Source organism: Cervus elaphus, chromosome 13 (assembly GCF_910594005.1).
Source record: "Cervus elaphus chromosome 13, mCerEla1.1, whole genome shotgun sequence".
NCBI lineage: Eukaryota > Metazoa > Chordata > Mammalia > Artiodactyla > Cervidae > Cervus > Cervus elaphus.
The window spans coordinates 9,705,888-9,718,925 of NC_057827.1; the positions used below are offsets into that span (position 1 = coordinate 9,705,888).

Genomic DNA, 13,038 nt, shown 5'->3' on the forward strand with positions numbered 1-13,038 from the left:
GGATAGGGGTAGGTAGGGACTGAGAAGACTTTTGGGTCTATGGAGAGAAGGTGTGATACAATTCACCCCAAAAGTGAAATCTAAAAGTCAGGGATCTAAAGGCAGCATCCTAGGTTCTACGGGTCACAGACAGTCTGGTCACATGGCCCACAGCAACCATCGAGTTCTGGAGAACTTGACAGCATCTTCCCAAACAAGGGAGCTGGAGGGAGGCTCCATGGGTCCCGAGGAGTGTCTGCTCCAGGTCCTGAACAACTAGACTTGAGCGTCTTTCCCTGGGGCGCAGAGGGCGGGGTTGTGATGCTGAGGGAGCCCTACCTTCTTTTCTGATCTCTGCAGGCACGTTGCCGATATTCAGGTCTTCAATGTCCAACTGCCAGAGGTTGCCCAGCTGCCCCAGCTCAGGAGGGAGCTCTCGGAGGCTAGGATTGCTGAGGGCATACACACACCATGGGAGAACACACATGCACCATGGGAGAACACACACGCACCGCGGGAGAACACACACACCACAGAGAACACACACACCACGGGAGAACACACAGGCACCATGGGAGAATACACATGCACCATGGAGAACACACACGTACCATGGGAAAACACACACACAAATACCAGGGGAGAACACACACACCATGGAGAACACACATGCACCATGGAGAACACACATGCACCACGGGAGAACACACACACCATGGAGAACACACACGCACCACGGCGAACACACACGCACCATGGGAGAACACACACGCACCATGGGAGAACACACACCACGGAGAACACACACGCACCACAGGAGAACACACACGCACCATGGGAGAACACACACACCATGGAGAACATACACGCACCACCAAGGGAGAACACACACACCACAGGAGAACACACACACCACGGGAGAACACACACACCATGGGAGAACACACACACCACGGAGAATACACACACCACGGGAGAACACACAGGCACCATGGGAGAATACACACGCACCATGGAGAACACACACGTACCACGGGAAAACACACACACAAATACCAGAGGAGAACATACACACCATGGAGAACACACATGCACCACAGAGAACACACATGCACCATGAGAGGACACACACACCATGGAGAACATGCACGCACCACAGAGAACACACACGCACCATGGGAGAACACACACGCACCACGGGAGAACACACACACCACAGAGAACACACACGCACCACAGGAGAACACACACGCACCATGGGAGAACACACAGGCACCATGGAGAACATACACACACCACCACGGGAGAATACACACACACCACAGGAGAACACACACACCACGGGAGAACACACACACCACGGGAGAACACACATGCACCATGGGAGAACACACACACCATGGAGAACACACACGCACCACGGGAGAACACACACACCACGGAGAACACACACGCACCACGGGAGAACACACACACCACGGAGAACACACACGCACCACGGGAGAACACACACACCATGGAGAACATACACGCACCACCAAGGGAGAACACACACACACCACAGGAGAACACACACACCATGGGAGAACACACAGACACCATGGGAGAACACACACACCACGGAGAACACACACACCATGGGAGAACACACACACCACAGAGAACACACACGCACCATGGGAGAACACACACACACCACGGAGAACACACACGCACCACAGGAGAACACACATGACCACGGGAGAACACAGACACACCACGGGAGAACACACACACCACGGAGAATACACACGCACCACGGGAGAACACACACACCACGGAGAACACACACACACCATGGGAGAACACACACACCACGGAGAACACACACGCACCACAGGAGAACACACACGCACCATGGAGAACACACATACACACCATGAGAGAACACACACACACACATACCACGGGAGAACACACACACCCCACAGGAGAACATACACACGCACCATGGGAGAACACACACGCACCACGGGAGAACACACACGCACCACAGAAGAACACACATGCACCATGGGAGAACACATACACACAGCAGCCTGTCAGCCTCCTGGGCCTGTGGAGGCCACTGACAGTCTGTACCCCAAACCAAATATCTTAGGCCCTGATTTCAAGTGTTTCATTTAAATACTAAATCCAAAGCCTTTCCAAGTGGCGCTAGTGGTAAAGAACCTGCCTGCCAATGCAGGAGACGCAAGAAATGCAGGTTCGATCCCTGGGTTGGGAAGATCCCCTGGAGCAGGAAAAGGCAAGCCACTCTTGCCTAGAAAACTCCATGGACAGAGGAACCTGGTGAGCTACAGTCCATGGAGCCACAAAGAATCAGACATGACTGTGCAACTGAACACGCATGGTTTTCCAAAGCCTTTCTCCCTGGGAAGCCACTGGTACAGTGGCAGCTCTGTCTTCTGCAAATCCCCATGGATTAAAACAGGGTCCCCTCCCCCAACTTCTCCATCTCTTCGATTAATTACACTATCATAAAGATGATCACTACCTCTTCTAGACAAGGCAATGTAGCCTGAATTATTTTGCACACTGTCTGAATCCTTCAGCACTATTTGGCAGTAGGTACTCAGTGAATGAAAGGATGGATGATTGAGCTGCTCTTCCTATTATAAATGAGTGAAATAGCAAGGAAGACATCCTTGTATAGCTACCCCTACCTCCCCCTCCCCTACCTCTTTGACTAAGTTTGGCTCTGAAAATCCAACTGCTGCTTCTTGGTATGTAGATAATGTCTCCCTGGCTCCAGTGCCCTTGGATGTCTCACACAAGGACATTCTGCTTCCTGGGCTGAAGGGCCGGTGCAGCAGCGCTGGCTGTGTACTTACTTTCCCAAGTAGAGTTCTGATAAGCCCTTCAGTAGGCAAACTGAAGGTGGGACTGCATCCAGGTGGTTGTCATTCAGACAAAGGACTTCCAAAGACTCACTCAGGAAAGCAGGAAATTCCAGTACACACACTGCAAAGAAATGGCAAAGCAGACTGTACATTGGAAGATAATTCTGGGCCATCACAACATGGAGGCCAGGTGGGTGCATACACTGGTAAAACCTCTAGAGGGTATTTTGACAAATCTATCAGAATGAGATGCTCATCTCACTGACCCAGGGATTCCAATTCTAGGAAATGGTCCTACAGACATCCTAGCATGTGTGGCAAAGATGTGAGAACAAGGACACTCAGTGGCACAGTTTGCAGTAACAAAGGTAGAAGACAGCTTGTATGTCCACCCACAGGCAGTTGGTTAAATGAATAATGGGATTCTATACAATTATTACAAAGCATGGGGTGGGTCTACATATATGGGTATGAAGAGATACATAAGAGATACTGGTAAATCAAAAAAGCAAGGTATGGAAGCAGGTATCTAGAAGCCTAAATTTGTGTACCATAAAACGTGTGCAAACATGTGAAAAAACAGCTCCCCCATGCACTTAGATATGTTATATGCATGTGTGCATAATTATGCATGCTATATGATGTTTTGTGCATGTGCACACAACACACATGCCTACATGCTTACTTTTGTTACATGAAGTTATGTGCACGCACATATGTTATATGCATGCACACATATACCACACATGCACAATAATATGTATACATGTTACATGTTATCAGCATGTGTATATACACTACAAATACCACATGTTACAGATGTTATATGTTATAGTGGACGTCAGACACAAACGCAGTTGATACCACAGACACGTGAAGTTCCGTAGTTCTCTCTGGAGAAGGAGATCACTGGTGTAACTGGGCAGGACCCTATGGGGCTTTCCCAGAACAGCCCTCCCCAACCCCATGTCCTCTGCTCGCCTCTTGTCTGTAGAAAAACTGGGGCCTTCTAGGCTTCCCCAGCTCCAAAGAGTACTTTTCATCAGAGAAGTTGAGAAAGTGCAGAAAGAAAAGAAAACAGTCAAGCAAGTCAAAATAACAATAATTCATCCATTAAACAAAGTCAAGGACCTTTACTTCCTCCTCAAGGGCTATAGAGAATATTCTGAGCCATGTCCTTTGAGCTGTTTTGCAGAGTCTGAGACCCCCGTCAGGTGGAAGGCGTTAACTGTGTGCTGTCCACAAGCACGTAGACCCCAGACCGTTGGAACCAGAAAGTTGATGCTGACTCCCAACTGCCTCACCACCAATCAGTCAGGTGAATGTCAGTGAGCTGCTCCCACCCCCATAATCCCCTTCCCTCACTCTGTCTTAGAAACTTTTCCCTGAAAGCCTTTGGGTAGCTCAAGCTCTTGAGCACTGGCTGCCTGGACAGCTTGCCTGCCTAGACAGGCACCTGCAATAAACGTTGTGCTTGCCTTCACCACGACCCAGTGTCACTACATGGTCTTTACTGGACACGGGTGAGTGGACCCGAGTTCAGTTTGGTAACACTGGAAGGCTGAATATTCACTCCACACCCTTGGGTGCAGTTCGGAAATTTTGTTTACCATACATTAATGCATATATTACTTCTTGAATTATAAAACAGCCAGTTAACTGAAAAATAATAATGTGGGCTTGGTTTTTATGCTTCCTAGGAACGAGTCAACTCTCTAGTACATTTAAGTGATTTCAGTAATTATGCTGGTTTTAAGGTTCCTATTAAAATTACATCAGATTTGCTGTTTCTACAGCACCAGAATGTGTGAGTTGAGAAAGAATGTGGGGAAAGCTTGGAAACTGATAGGAATCAGAGGGTCGAATTGCAACAGAATCTCTGAAGTGCCTTCTCCTTTCTCCTGAGGCAGGGAGAATGGGGGCAGGTGAGCACCCCCCTGAGGGCCCCTTCCAGCTCAAATTCAAGATAAAACAACGGCCTCAAAGCCCTCTCAGCCAGTTCTCTGCCAGACACACAAGACAGAGAAGCTGGAGTTCTTTTGTGAGGCTGAAACGATGCCTCTGCCCTGGATCACAGCTCCGCCCTTAACTCTGGCTTTTCTCCACACATGCAGACGCAGTCGCAATGGTAACAGGGTAACCTGGCATCAGAGAACGTTCTGGGAGAGACGATAACAGAATACTGATATTGGCGCCTGGATAATTTGCTCAGCTAGCACCACATGAATGGGACTCAACACAGTGGCCCCTACAGAAATAAATGTGCAACAGACTCTTAAGGACAGCTTTGTACTAAGCCTTGTTCTATAAGGAAAACGTTCAAAAAGTGTGTGTTTTGTTTTTTTTTTTTAATGAAAAAGAATGATCAACTTCACCCTGCCCTAATTTGCATGGAAAAAAAACATCAAGAAAGACCCACTTTCTTCCCGGAGAACACGTTCTGAACACATGGCCTCTGTACTTTCCATGTTTAGTTTCACCTTGGTGTTTAAGAAGCCTCTTTAAGAAACAGACAGATGGAATAAGGGACTTGTCCTCTATACAGAGACAACACCTGTCACAGACTTCTTGGCCCAGAATGGAAACTCTGAACACCGGGCTGGGCAGAGAGCACAGCTCAAGGTATTTATGAACTGTAATTACTTATTCATACATTATTTATGACTCAGCTGGTCTGAATTTTACTGTAAAAATGGCCACCCAAATTATTTTTGGACAAGACCACTGCGCCAACGTGACTACTTGAGTGTACATAAATCTACTTGGAGTTTTTTATCCATCTGCAAACAAGTAGAGATGATGCCTTACCCCAGGCCAACAGCCTGAGAGAACAACCCTCTTAGGAAAAGTGTCTCTCCCTTTCACCCAGGCACAGGCCTCAACTCTCTAGATGAAATCGACAAAATCACGGGGCTCTTGTCGTGTGTGGGCAGCACAGCGCCCCCCACCCCTGCCAGGGAGCCTCCCGAGCTGGGTCCTCCCCAGCTCCAGCCATGTTCCTGCTGGCCACCACGGGGCCACTTTCCAGGGCACGGCGCGTGTTTCTGCCCCGCTGGGCCCCGTGTGCCTCTGGTCTTGCACTCTGGCGGTTTCATGAAAAAGCGGCTAGTCCCCCGGGAGTGCTGGCCCACCTCCTAAGGCGCCGGCATGGTCTGCCTTTCTAGACTAGAGACACCCTACTAGTCCACTCCAACCCCCGAGGCTTGGCCTGCCGCGGTGGGAGTGCAGCTGAGGTCCACCAGCAGCCCTTCTCCTGCCCACCACCCCGTCTGGGCAGCCATGAGAAGAAAAATGCTCGTTTTTCCTTCCTCCCAAGTGAAATCCTCAGGTCTGGACTCAATTTCCAAAGTCCTAAGGCCCTTTGTTTTGAAAAGGATCAGTTATGAAATTCCAAATTGCATTTCCCTAGTAGCGAGGTTCGAGGCCTTTCTGTTTCTTCCTGGGCCATCTGGACTTCCTTTCCTATGAACTGTTTATATCCATTGCCCAGTTTCTGCCTATTGGGTTGACTTAAAAAAAAGTCAATTTGTAAGCTGTCTTTGTATATTAGGGACTTAAGCCAGTTTATGTTGCAACAATTTTTGTTGCAAATATTTCTTCTTGGTCTGTTTGCATTATGACTTTGCTTACGATGCTTTTACTGAACAAAGTTTTCCCATTTTTTACAGTGCTAAAGATTCTGCTTTTTCAAAAATTACTCCTGGATTTCCCACCTAGCTTTTAAAGATCTGCCTACATTCAAGTTATATATTTATGCTCTTAAATGTTATTTTCTTTTTTTTTTTTTTTAATGCTTCAAGCTGACATCTGCATGGAGATATTTGTAACTGATGTAAGGAGGGCACTGGTGCAGTGTTTTCCCTTCTTTCAGCTGGACAAAGCAGTTATATCAGCAATATTTATTAAAATAATAAAATATTCTTTTTCCCACTGAATTGAAATGCCACTTGTGTCACACTAAATTCCTATATTAGGTCTATTTTTGGACTCTTCTCTGTTCCACTATGATACATTCTTTTTTCAATCATATGTAATCATCAAAAAAGGGCAACAGGTAGGCAGACTGTTTAGTTCACCTCCTGTAAATATGTCTTGGCCTCTGTGGCATTTCTTATTCCCACCTGACACCATCTACACTTAAAAAGCAGTTGTCAATATAGATCAATCAAGCTGAAGAAAAAAGTTTTATTACACCTAAAATAACCTAAATATCGGTTCCATTGGGACAGTATCCACAGGGATAGATCTATGAGCATTGATGGCTTTAGAACTCCTGACTTTCAGGTTAAAAAAGAGGGCTGGTGATTGAATGTGAGGGGCAAGTCTATACCTCTCACTGTACCTTACAGAAATAAGGAACAAAAAGAACTATTTTCCTAGAAATGTTCTCTGCTGAACTGGCCTTGTCATGAGTTTGGAGGAAGACCTCAAGCGCCTCTAGAGTCTCAGCACAGCCAGGACAGCCTGCAGGACCCAGGACCGCGGTGTTTCCATGCGCGCCTCACAGGAAGCCGCGGTGTGGAGGCAGGAGAGCGCAGCCCCCAGGCCCAGGGCCGATACTCACGGTGTTGGCCTGGCTCTCCCGCTCAGCAGCCCCTGCCCACATCAGTTACCCCTGTGCTCAGAATGAATCAGGTCCCCTCACATCTGTGAGTGGGAGCCCTCGCCCCCAGCGTGATGGCTTTAGGAGATGAAGTCTTTGGAAGGTGACCCGAGTTTAGATGAGCTCCTGAGGGTGGCCCCACAGAGGGTTACCATCCCTATAAGAAGAGACTCAGTTTCCTCATCGGCAAGATGGAAAATCACAACCCACATCATGTTGTGATGGTTACAGAGAGACTGACGCATGTAAGGCATCTAGGGCAGTTCTCACACAGCAGGCCATACATACATGGGAGCTGCCAGACTTACTGGGCTGCAGACAGGAAAGGGGGTTTCGGGACATGGACTGGCCATCTGTGTGGCACGAGCCACGGGCACAGTCAGGAGCCCGAATCAAGCCCGGGCACTCCACAGGGCACTGCAGGCCAGAGCCCACCGGAGACGCCTCCCTGCAGGCCCCCCAGCCGTCTCACCTCCCGGCAGCAACACACACACCTGCCTCCGTCCCCGAACGCTGGCGGCCTCTGGTGGTGAAAAAGGAAATGCGCTTTGTTTTAAGGACGTCTTCGTTTCTGCAGGGGGAGAAACGCCCAAGTTTGAGGAAAGCATGGCAAAGACATTTCTACTCGGGCTGTGACTATACAATGGCACACAGAAAGAAGGGAGAAAATACCCCCAGCAGGGTGTTGGGGCCCCTGTGGCCGACGTGTAAGCGTGGACAGCCATTGTCTGTTAACTGCACCAGTTGTGCTCACAAGTCTTTTGGGAAAAAACAAAAACAAGCAGAGAAGGTGACGTAATACCAGCAGGACTGGCGGTTTCCACTCCTGAGCTTTTCGGTCTCAGGCAGGGGCAGCCTGGCAGGAAGGCCCACTCCAGAGGCTGCCGCTTTTCTCTTCACCGGGGAGCTCTCTGCGAGGGGTAAGTTCCACTGAGATGCCGCAGTGGTGGCCCTCAGCAAGTGAACTAAGGAAGCTGGTCTTCCTAAGGAGACCTTGGAGGGTACTTTTTATTCAGTCTACACATACTGGCTAGTGACTGGCAAAAACTTTTGAACAGAAGGACAACTGAGGCTAAATACAGGGAGACTCTCCAGGAGTCCCTAAAGACCGGAAATTGCAGGATACTGTGTTGGGCTGAATTGTGCCCCTCCCACTCACATGTTGAAGCCCTAACCCCCAGCATCTGAGAATGTGAGGTATTTGGAGACACGGCCTTTAAGCAGGTTATCCAGTTAAGACAAGGTCATGGACGTGGGCCTGGGTCCAGTCTGCCTGGTGTCCTCACAAGAAGCGGCAATCAGGACACAGACAGGCACGGGGGAGACCGTGTCAGGACATGGGGTCAGCTGTCTGCCTGCCGAGGAGAAGCCTCGGGAGAAACCGACCCTGCCGCCGCCTCCCTCTCAGGCTTCCAGCTTTCAGAACTGGGGGAAATCCATGCCTATCGTTTCAGCCGCCCAGTCAATGGCACTTTGTCATGGCCGCTCAGTGACCCCGCATGGATGCCATCCCATGGGTCTGCGACTGGGCTTATGCACACAGCTGAGAGCTCACCGGGGACAGACACCCCTGCTTACTTGCCAAAGTGATTTCTGGAGAGATCCAGGGCTTTGAGCTGCCTGCAGGTCCACTTCTCTGGAGGTGGGAGGGCCACCAGTTGGTTTCCCTGTAACTTCAAGGACATGAGGGCCTGGGGCAGAGAGAGAGAGCAAAGGTGACGTCAGACAGCACGGGGGTGGAGGACTGGAAGGGAAACCAAACGGTTACAACCAATTCACTCTCACAGGGATTCCAACAGTGAGGGGTCTCACAGAGTCTTCAGACTCCTGACATCACAGCAGAAAGGGCGAATGGGACAGTTAACAGATCCTTCCCTTTAGATCAAGGCGAGGCAATTATTCCAGAATGATAGGAATGAATTGACACTTCTTAAGAGTGACAATTATTTGTGGACCTGTCCCGGGAATAGCAGAAGAGTCTGAAGGCCCAGGAGGCCACAGTGCCAGCACAGGAGGGGTGGGAAGAGCGGGATGGCTCCCTGGGCTGTCCCAGGTGACACCCTGGACAGGGGTCGGTGGCAGCAGCAACACCGAGGGTGACCCGCCCAAGTCACGGAACCTCTGCCGGCTTGACACGGGCTCCCCTGGGGCAATGGAGGGTATCCCACCCGGGCCTGGCTCTGTGCACCAGGTGGTGACTAGGACCCATGCTCTGCTTTCAGAGGTTCCCACTGGGCACCAAGCAGCGAATAGGACCCATGCTCTGCTTTCAGAGGTTCCCACGGGGGCAGGAAAAACAGACAGGTCTGGGAACAGCCTGCTGGGACACACACAGCCAGGGCTCTGGCACAAGGCATTTCCTGAGTTCACGCCCGGGAATTCCAGCTCTTCTGCTTCCGGGCAGGGAGGCAGGACGGGGCTGCTGCCTGAGCCTCGTGCGCCAGCGGGCCTGGCGGGCCCACTCGGGAGCCAGGAAGGAACAGAACCACAGAGGGTCAGTCCAAGGGGCTGCTGGGCTGTGCTTACTGTCAACATTAAAGAAAATTCTGGAGAACGAAAACCCATCATCCCACCTTCCTCCCAGAGCTGTTGTCATTTTGTGCATTTCCTCTCAATCTTTGCATGCAACCATGCATGATATTGATGGTTAAACTTTTCAACTTATTTTTTCTTTGTCTCAAAAGCTCTGAAGAAGTACATAGAACTGTAACGTGGAGTGGTTTTCTTGCAAAAGCTGAAAATGAGAAATAAGGTGCTATTACTTGACTTACATCAAGCTGGAAAAGTCCCAAGGGAACTTCTTTCAGTGAATTTTCTGAGAAGTCCACATCCTTCAGGTGGTTCTTCCAAAACACAGCCATTTTGTCTGGTAGAGACTCCAGGGCATTTTTGGATGCTTTGCAACATTTCTAGGAGTATGACAATAAAGAGAATTAATCAGCTTTTTAAAGGCAGGGGTTTCTATGAGAAAGACTTTCCAAATTTAATGTTAAAAATAAGACCATTACAAAAACCTCTGTAATAAATACAATTCAGCTAATTAAGAGGCTACAGACTATTCCTGGGCTTCCCTACTGGCTCAGCAGTAAAGACCCCACTCCAATATTCTTGCCAGGAAGTCCTCATGGACAGAGGAGCCTGGTGGGCTATAGTCCACAGGGTTGAAAAAGGGTCAGACTGAACTGAAGCACACATGCATGCAGACTATCCTTGCCCTGTTTTCCTGTCCTTGCTCCAGGGAATGGTGGGAATGGTTTCCTGGGGAGACCAAGGTGACTCGCGGTCTTTTCCCTTCCCCCAGGACACCTGGCCCATTGTCCTTGAAAATAATGGGACAATTCAGGAGAGTGTTCTGAAGAGGAGCCTACACCACACACACATATACATTTAAACTAGAAATATTAATGTGAGGAATGGAGAATTTCCATATTTGCTGTTAAAAATAACAGCAAGAAAACACAAATATACTTTATGCGGTTCCATCTGTTTTAACAAGCAAACTTCCCAAGAAACAAAACCACCATTTGAAGGGGAGTGCTATGGATGCAGACTATGCCTTCTCTCCTTCATTCTTATTTTATGGCTGTCCTAAAGAAACGACCTTGCGTTTTTGGACAGAACTCGACCCGGGCCATCCCATTTCCAGGCTGTAGCTGTGGAAAGTCTTATAGGTGCTATGGTGCCAATCTCAAACCCAAAGCCAGGGGGGCTGGCCCTCGGGTGAGTTACCTGCCTAAGACCCTCAGCTGCTAGATGCTGAGTGACAGACACGCTCATCTATGACATGGGAGCAACTCTGCCCATCGAGGGGAGGCAGCATGGTGCACCCTCTCAGCTCTGTGGGACTGACCACTCCTTTCACAGTTTCTGGAAAGTTACTAACCAAAGGACAAGCCCAGGCATCTGGAAGCGCCCTCAGGTTATTTCTGGAGGCGTTTAGACAATTGAGTGATTTGAAAGAATGGAGGAAAAGTGCAGGGAGTTCTGTCAGTTTGTTGTCAGAAACATCAAGCTCCTGTAGCTTCCGTAAACCAATCCAGTTCGTGGCTAAAAGATAAAAGAGGATGAATTGGTAAACATATCCCAATCAAGAAGAAAACGACAAAGTATATCAGGTTACTGATGATGAAACATACCACTCTCTTCTTCAAACAATTTTTCCAAATAGTTTTTTGAAGCTGTCAGTTTTTGAAGTTTTGAGAGATGCAGGAATCCTGGTGGGAGGTGGGACAATTTGTTGCTGGAAATGTCTATTTCAAGTAGCCTGTAGTTGGGAAAGAAGGAAGTCAAGGCATCAGAAGCAAGCCTTGGTTACATATTTCTCTGTAAATGTGTTTTTCTCCTGGCACAAGGACAAGGAATGTGCACTGAAACACCACCATGGATTGTGTTCATCATGTTACCGTCACTATGTCGTGTAGAAAAAGAAGACCAGAGCTCTCGTCGGTGGGTCCGGGGCTCACTGACCAATAGGGATGTAACCTTTCTCAAGTATGTGATAACAGAACAAGCTGGTGTCCTAGATGCTACTGTAAGTCCAGAGTGCTTTTAACCTTTTGGACTCTCAAGTCTGCCCTGGTTAAGGACCCCCCACTCCATGGCGGCTGTTTAATTTTTTGTACGGGGCTTTTTTCACATGAGTTACTACTGACCCTATGCTCTTGTCAACATTCTTTTCTTCTCTTCACTTAGAGACTTAACTTTTGAAACTAGCTCATGTCCCATACGGAATGAGGGCTTACAGGCATGATCATCAATACATCAGGGAAGGGAAGGTCCTTCCCCTCCCCGTGCAGCCTCAGCAGAGGGGCTTGGGTGTCTTCCCAAGGCCTCCCAGAAAAAGAGACAGGCACACTGTCAGACCATGACCAGAATCCTGTGCAGTTAACTGCTTCCTGCTCACTTTTCTTGGGAGGCAGGCCAAAAGCCGGGGTGTCTGGGTCCCATTGCTTCCACCAGCCTCCTTCCTCTGATTCCTGCTGGCAGGACCAAGACTGGGCATCATGGGCCAGCAGGCCTGCATGGCTGCAAAGAGCAGTGGACACGTGGGCCAGACAAACCACCCTGTCAGAACTCCCTGTGTTCACGTGGACAGCAGCCCGGGACCTTGTGCCCAAGAGTTTGCTGAAGGCACCCACAACTTCCTTCTCTTATTTTAGCTGAAAATCTGCTTTACAAAGCACCAGCTACAATCAGGGAGCACAAGTTCAGGAAGCAGCCTCTGCAGGCAGAGTGTGGGGGCAGCCAGGCTCACACGGCCGGGGCCCCCACCGGGGCCCGGGGCAGGAGCCTACCTGGAACAGATGATTTCATCTGATGACTGCACGCTGGGCAGCTCCCCCAGGTGGTTGTCCGAGAGGTTCAGCTTCCGGAGGTTGATAAGGCCCCAGGGGACGACCGAGGGGAGGGACGCCAGACAGTTGGCAGAAAGATCCAGCTCTGTGATCTGGCAGGAGATGTCGATGAGCCAGTCCAGATCCACCCAGGGCAGCTTGAGGTGGGACCATTTCACACGAAGAGCCTGGGTGTTGGGGAAATGGGCAGAGCACACGCCAGTGATGAACCCCGGGCTCA

At 49.5% G+C, this 13,038-nt stretch overlaps 1 protein-coding gene across 6 annotated transcripts in view; it reads right to left on the minus strand.

Moving 5' to 3' along the window:
• LRRK1 (leucine rich repeat kinase 1) overlaps nt 1-13,038 on the minus strand; it is a 135,238-nt gene that overhangs the window by 36,963 nt on the left and 85,237 nt on the right. For all 6 annotated transcript variants that reach the window (XM_043922574.1, XM_043922570.1, XM_043922573.1 and 3 more), the window contains 8 exons: nt 12,759-12,985; nt 11,601-11,728; nt 11,348-11,511; nt 10,236-10,373; nt 9,043-9,155; nt 7,959-8,035; nt 2,853-2,982; nt 319-431 (listed from right to left, as the gene is read on the minus strand). In XM_043922574.1, coding sequence (XP_043778509.1) covers nt 319-431; nt 2,853-2,982; nt 7,959-8,035; nt 9,043-9,155; nt 10,236-10,373; nt 11,348-11,511; nt 11,601-11,728; nt 12,759-12,985 — 1,090 coding nt within the window. The remainder of the gene's footprint in view (nt 1-318; nt 432-2,852; nt 2,983-7,958; nt 8,036-9,042; nt 9,156-10,235; nt 10,374-11,347; nt 11,512-11,600; nt 11,729-12,758; nt 12,986-13,038) is intronic.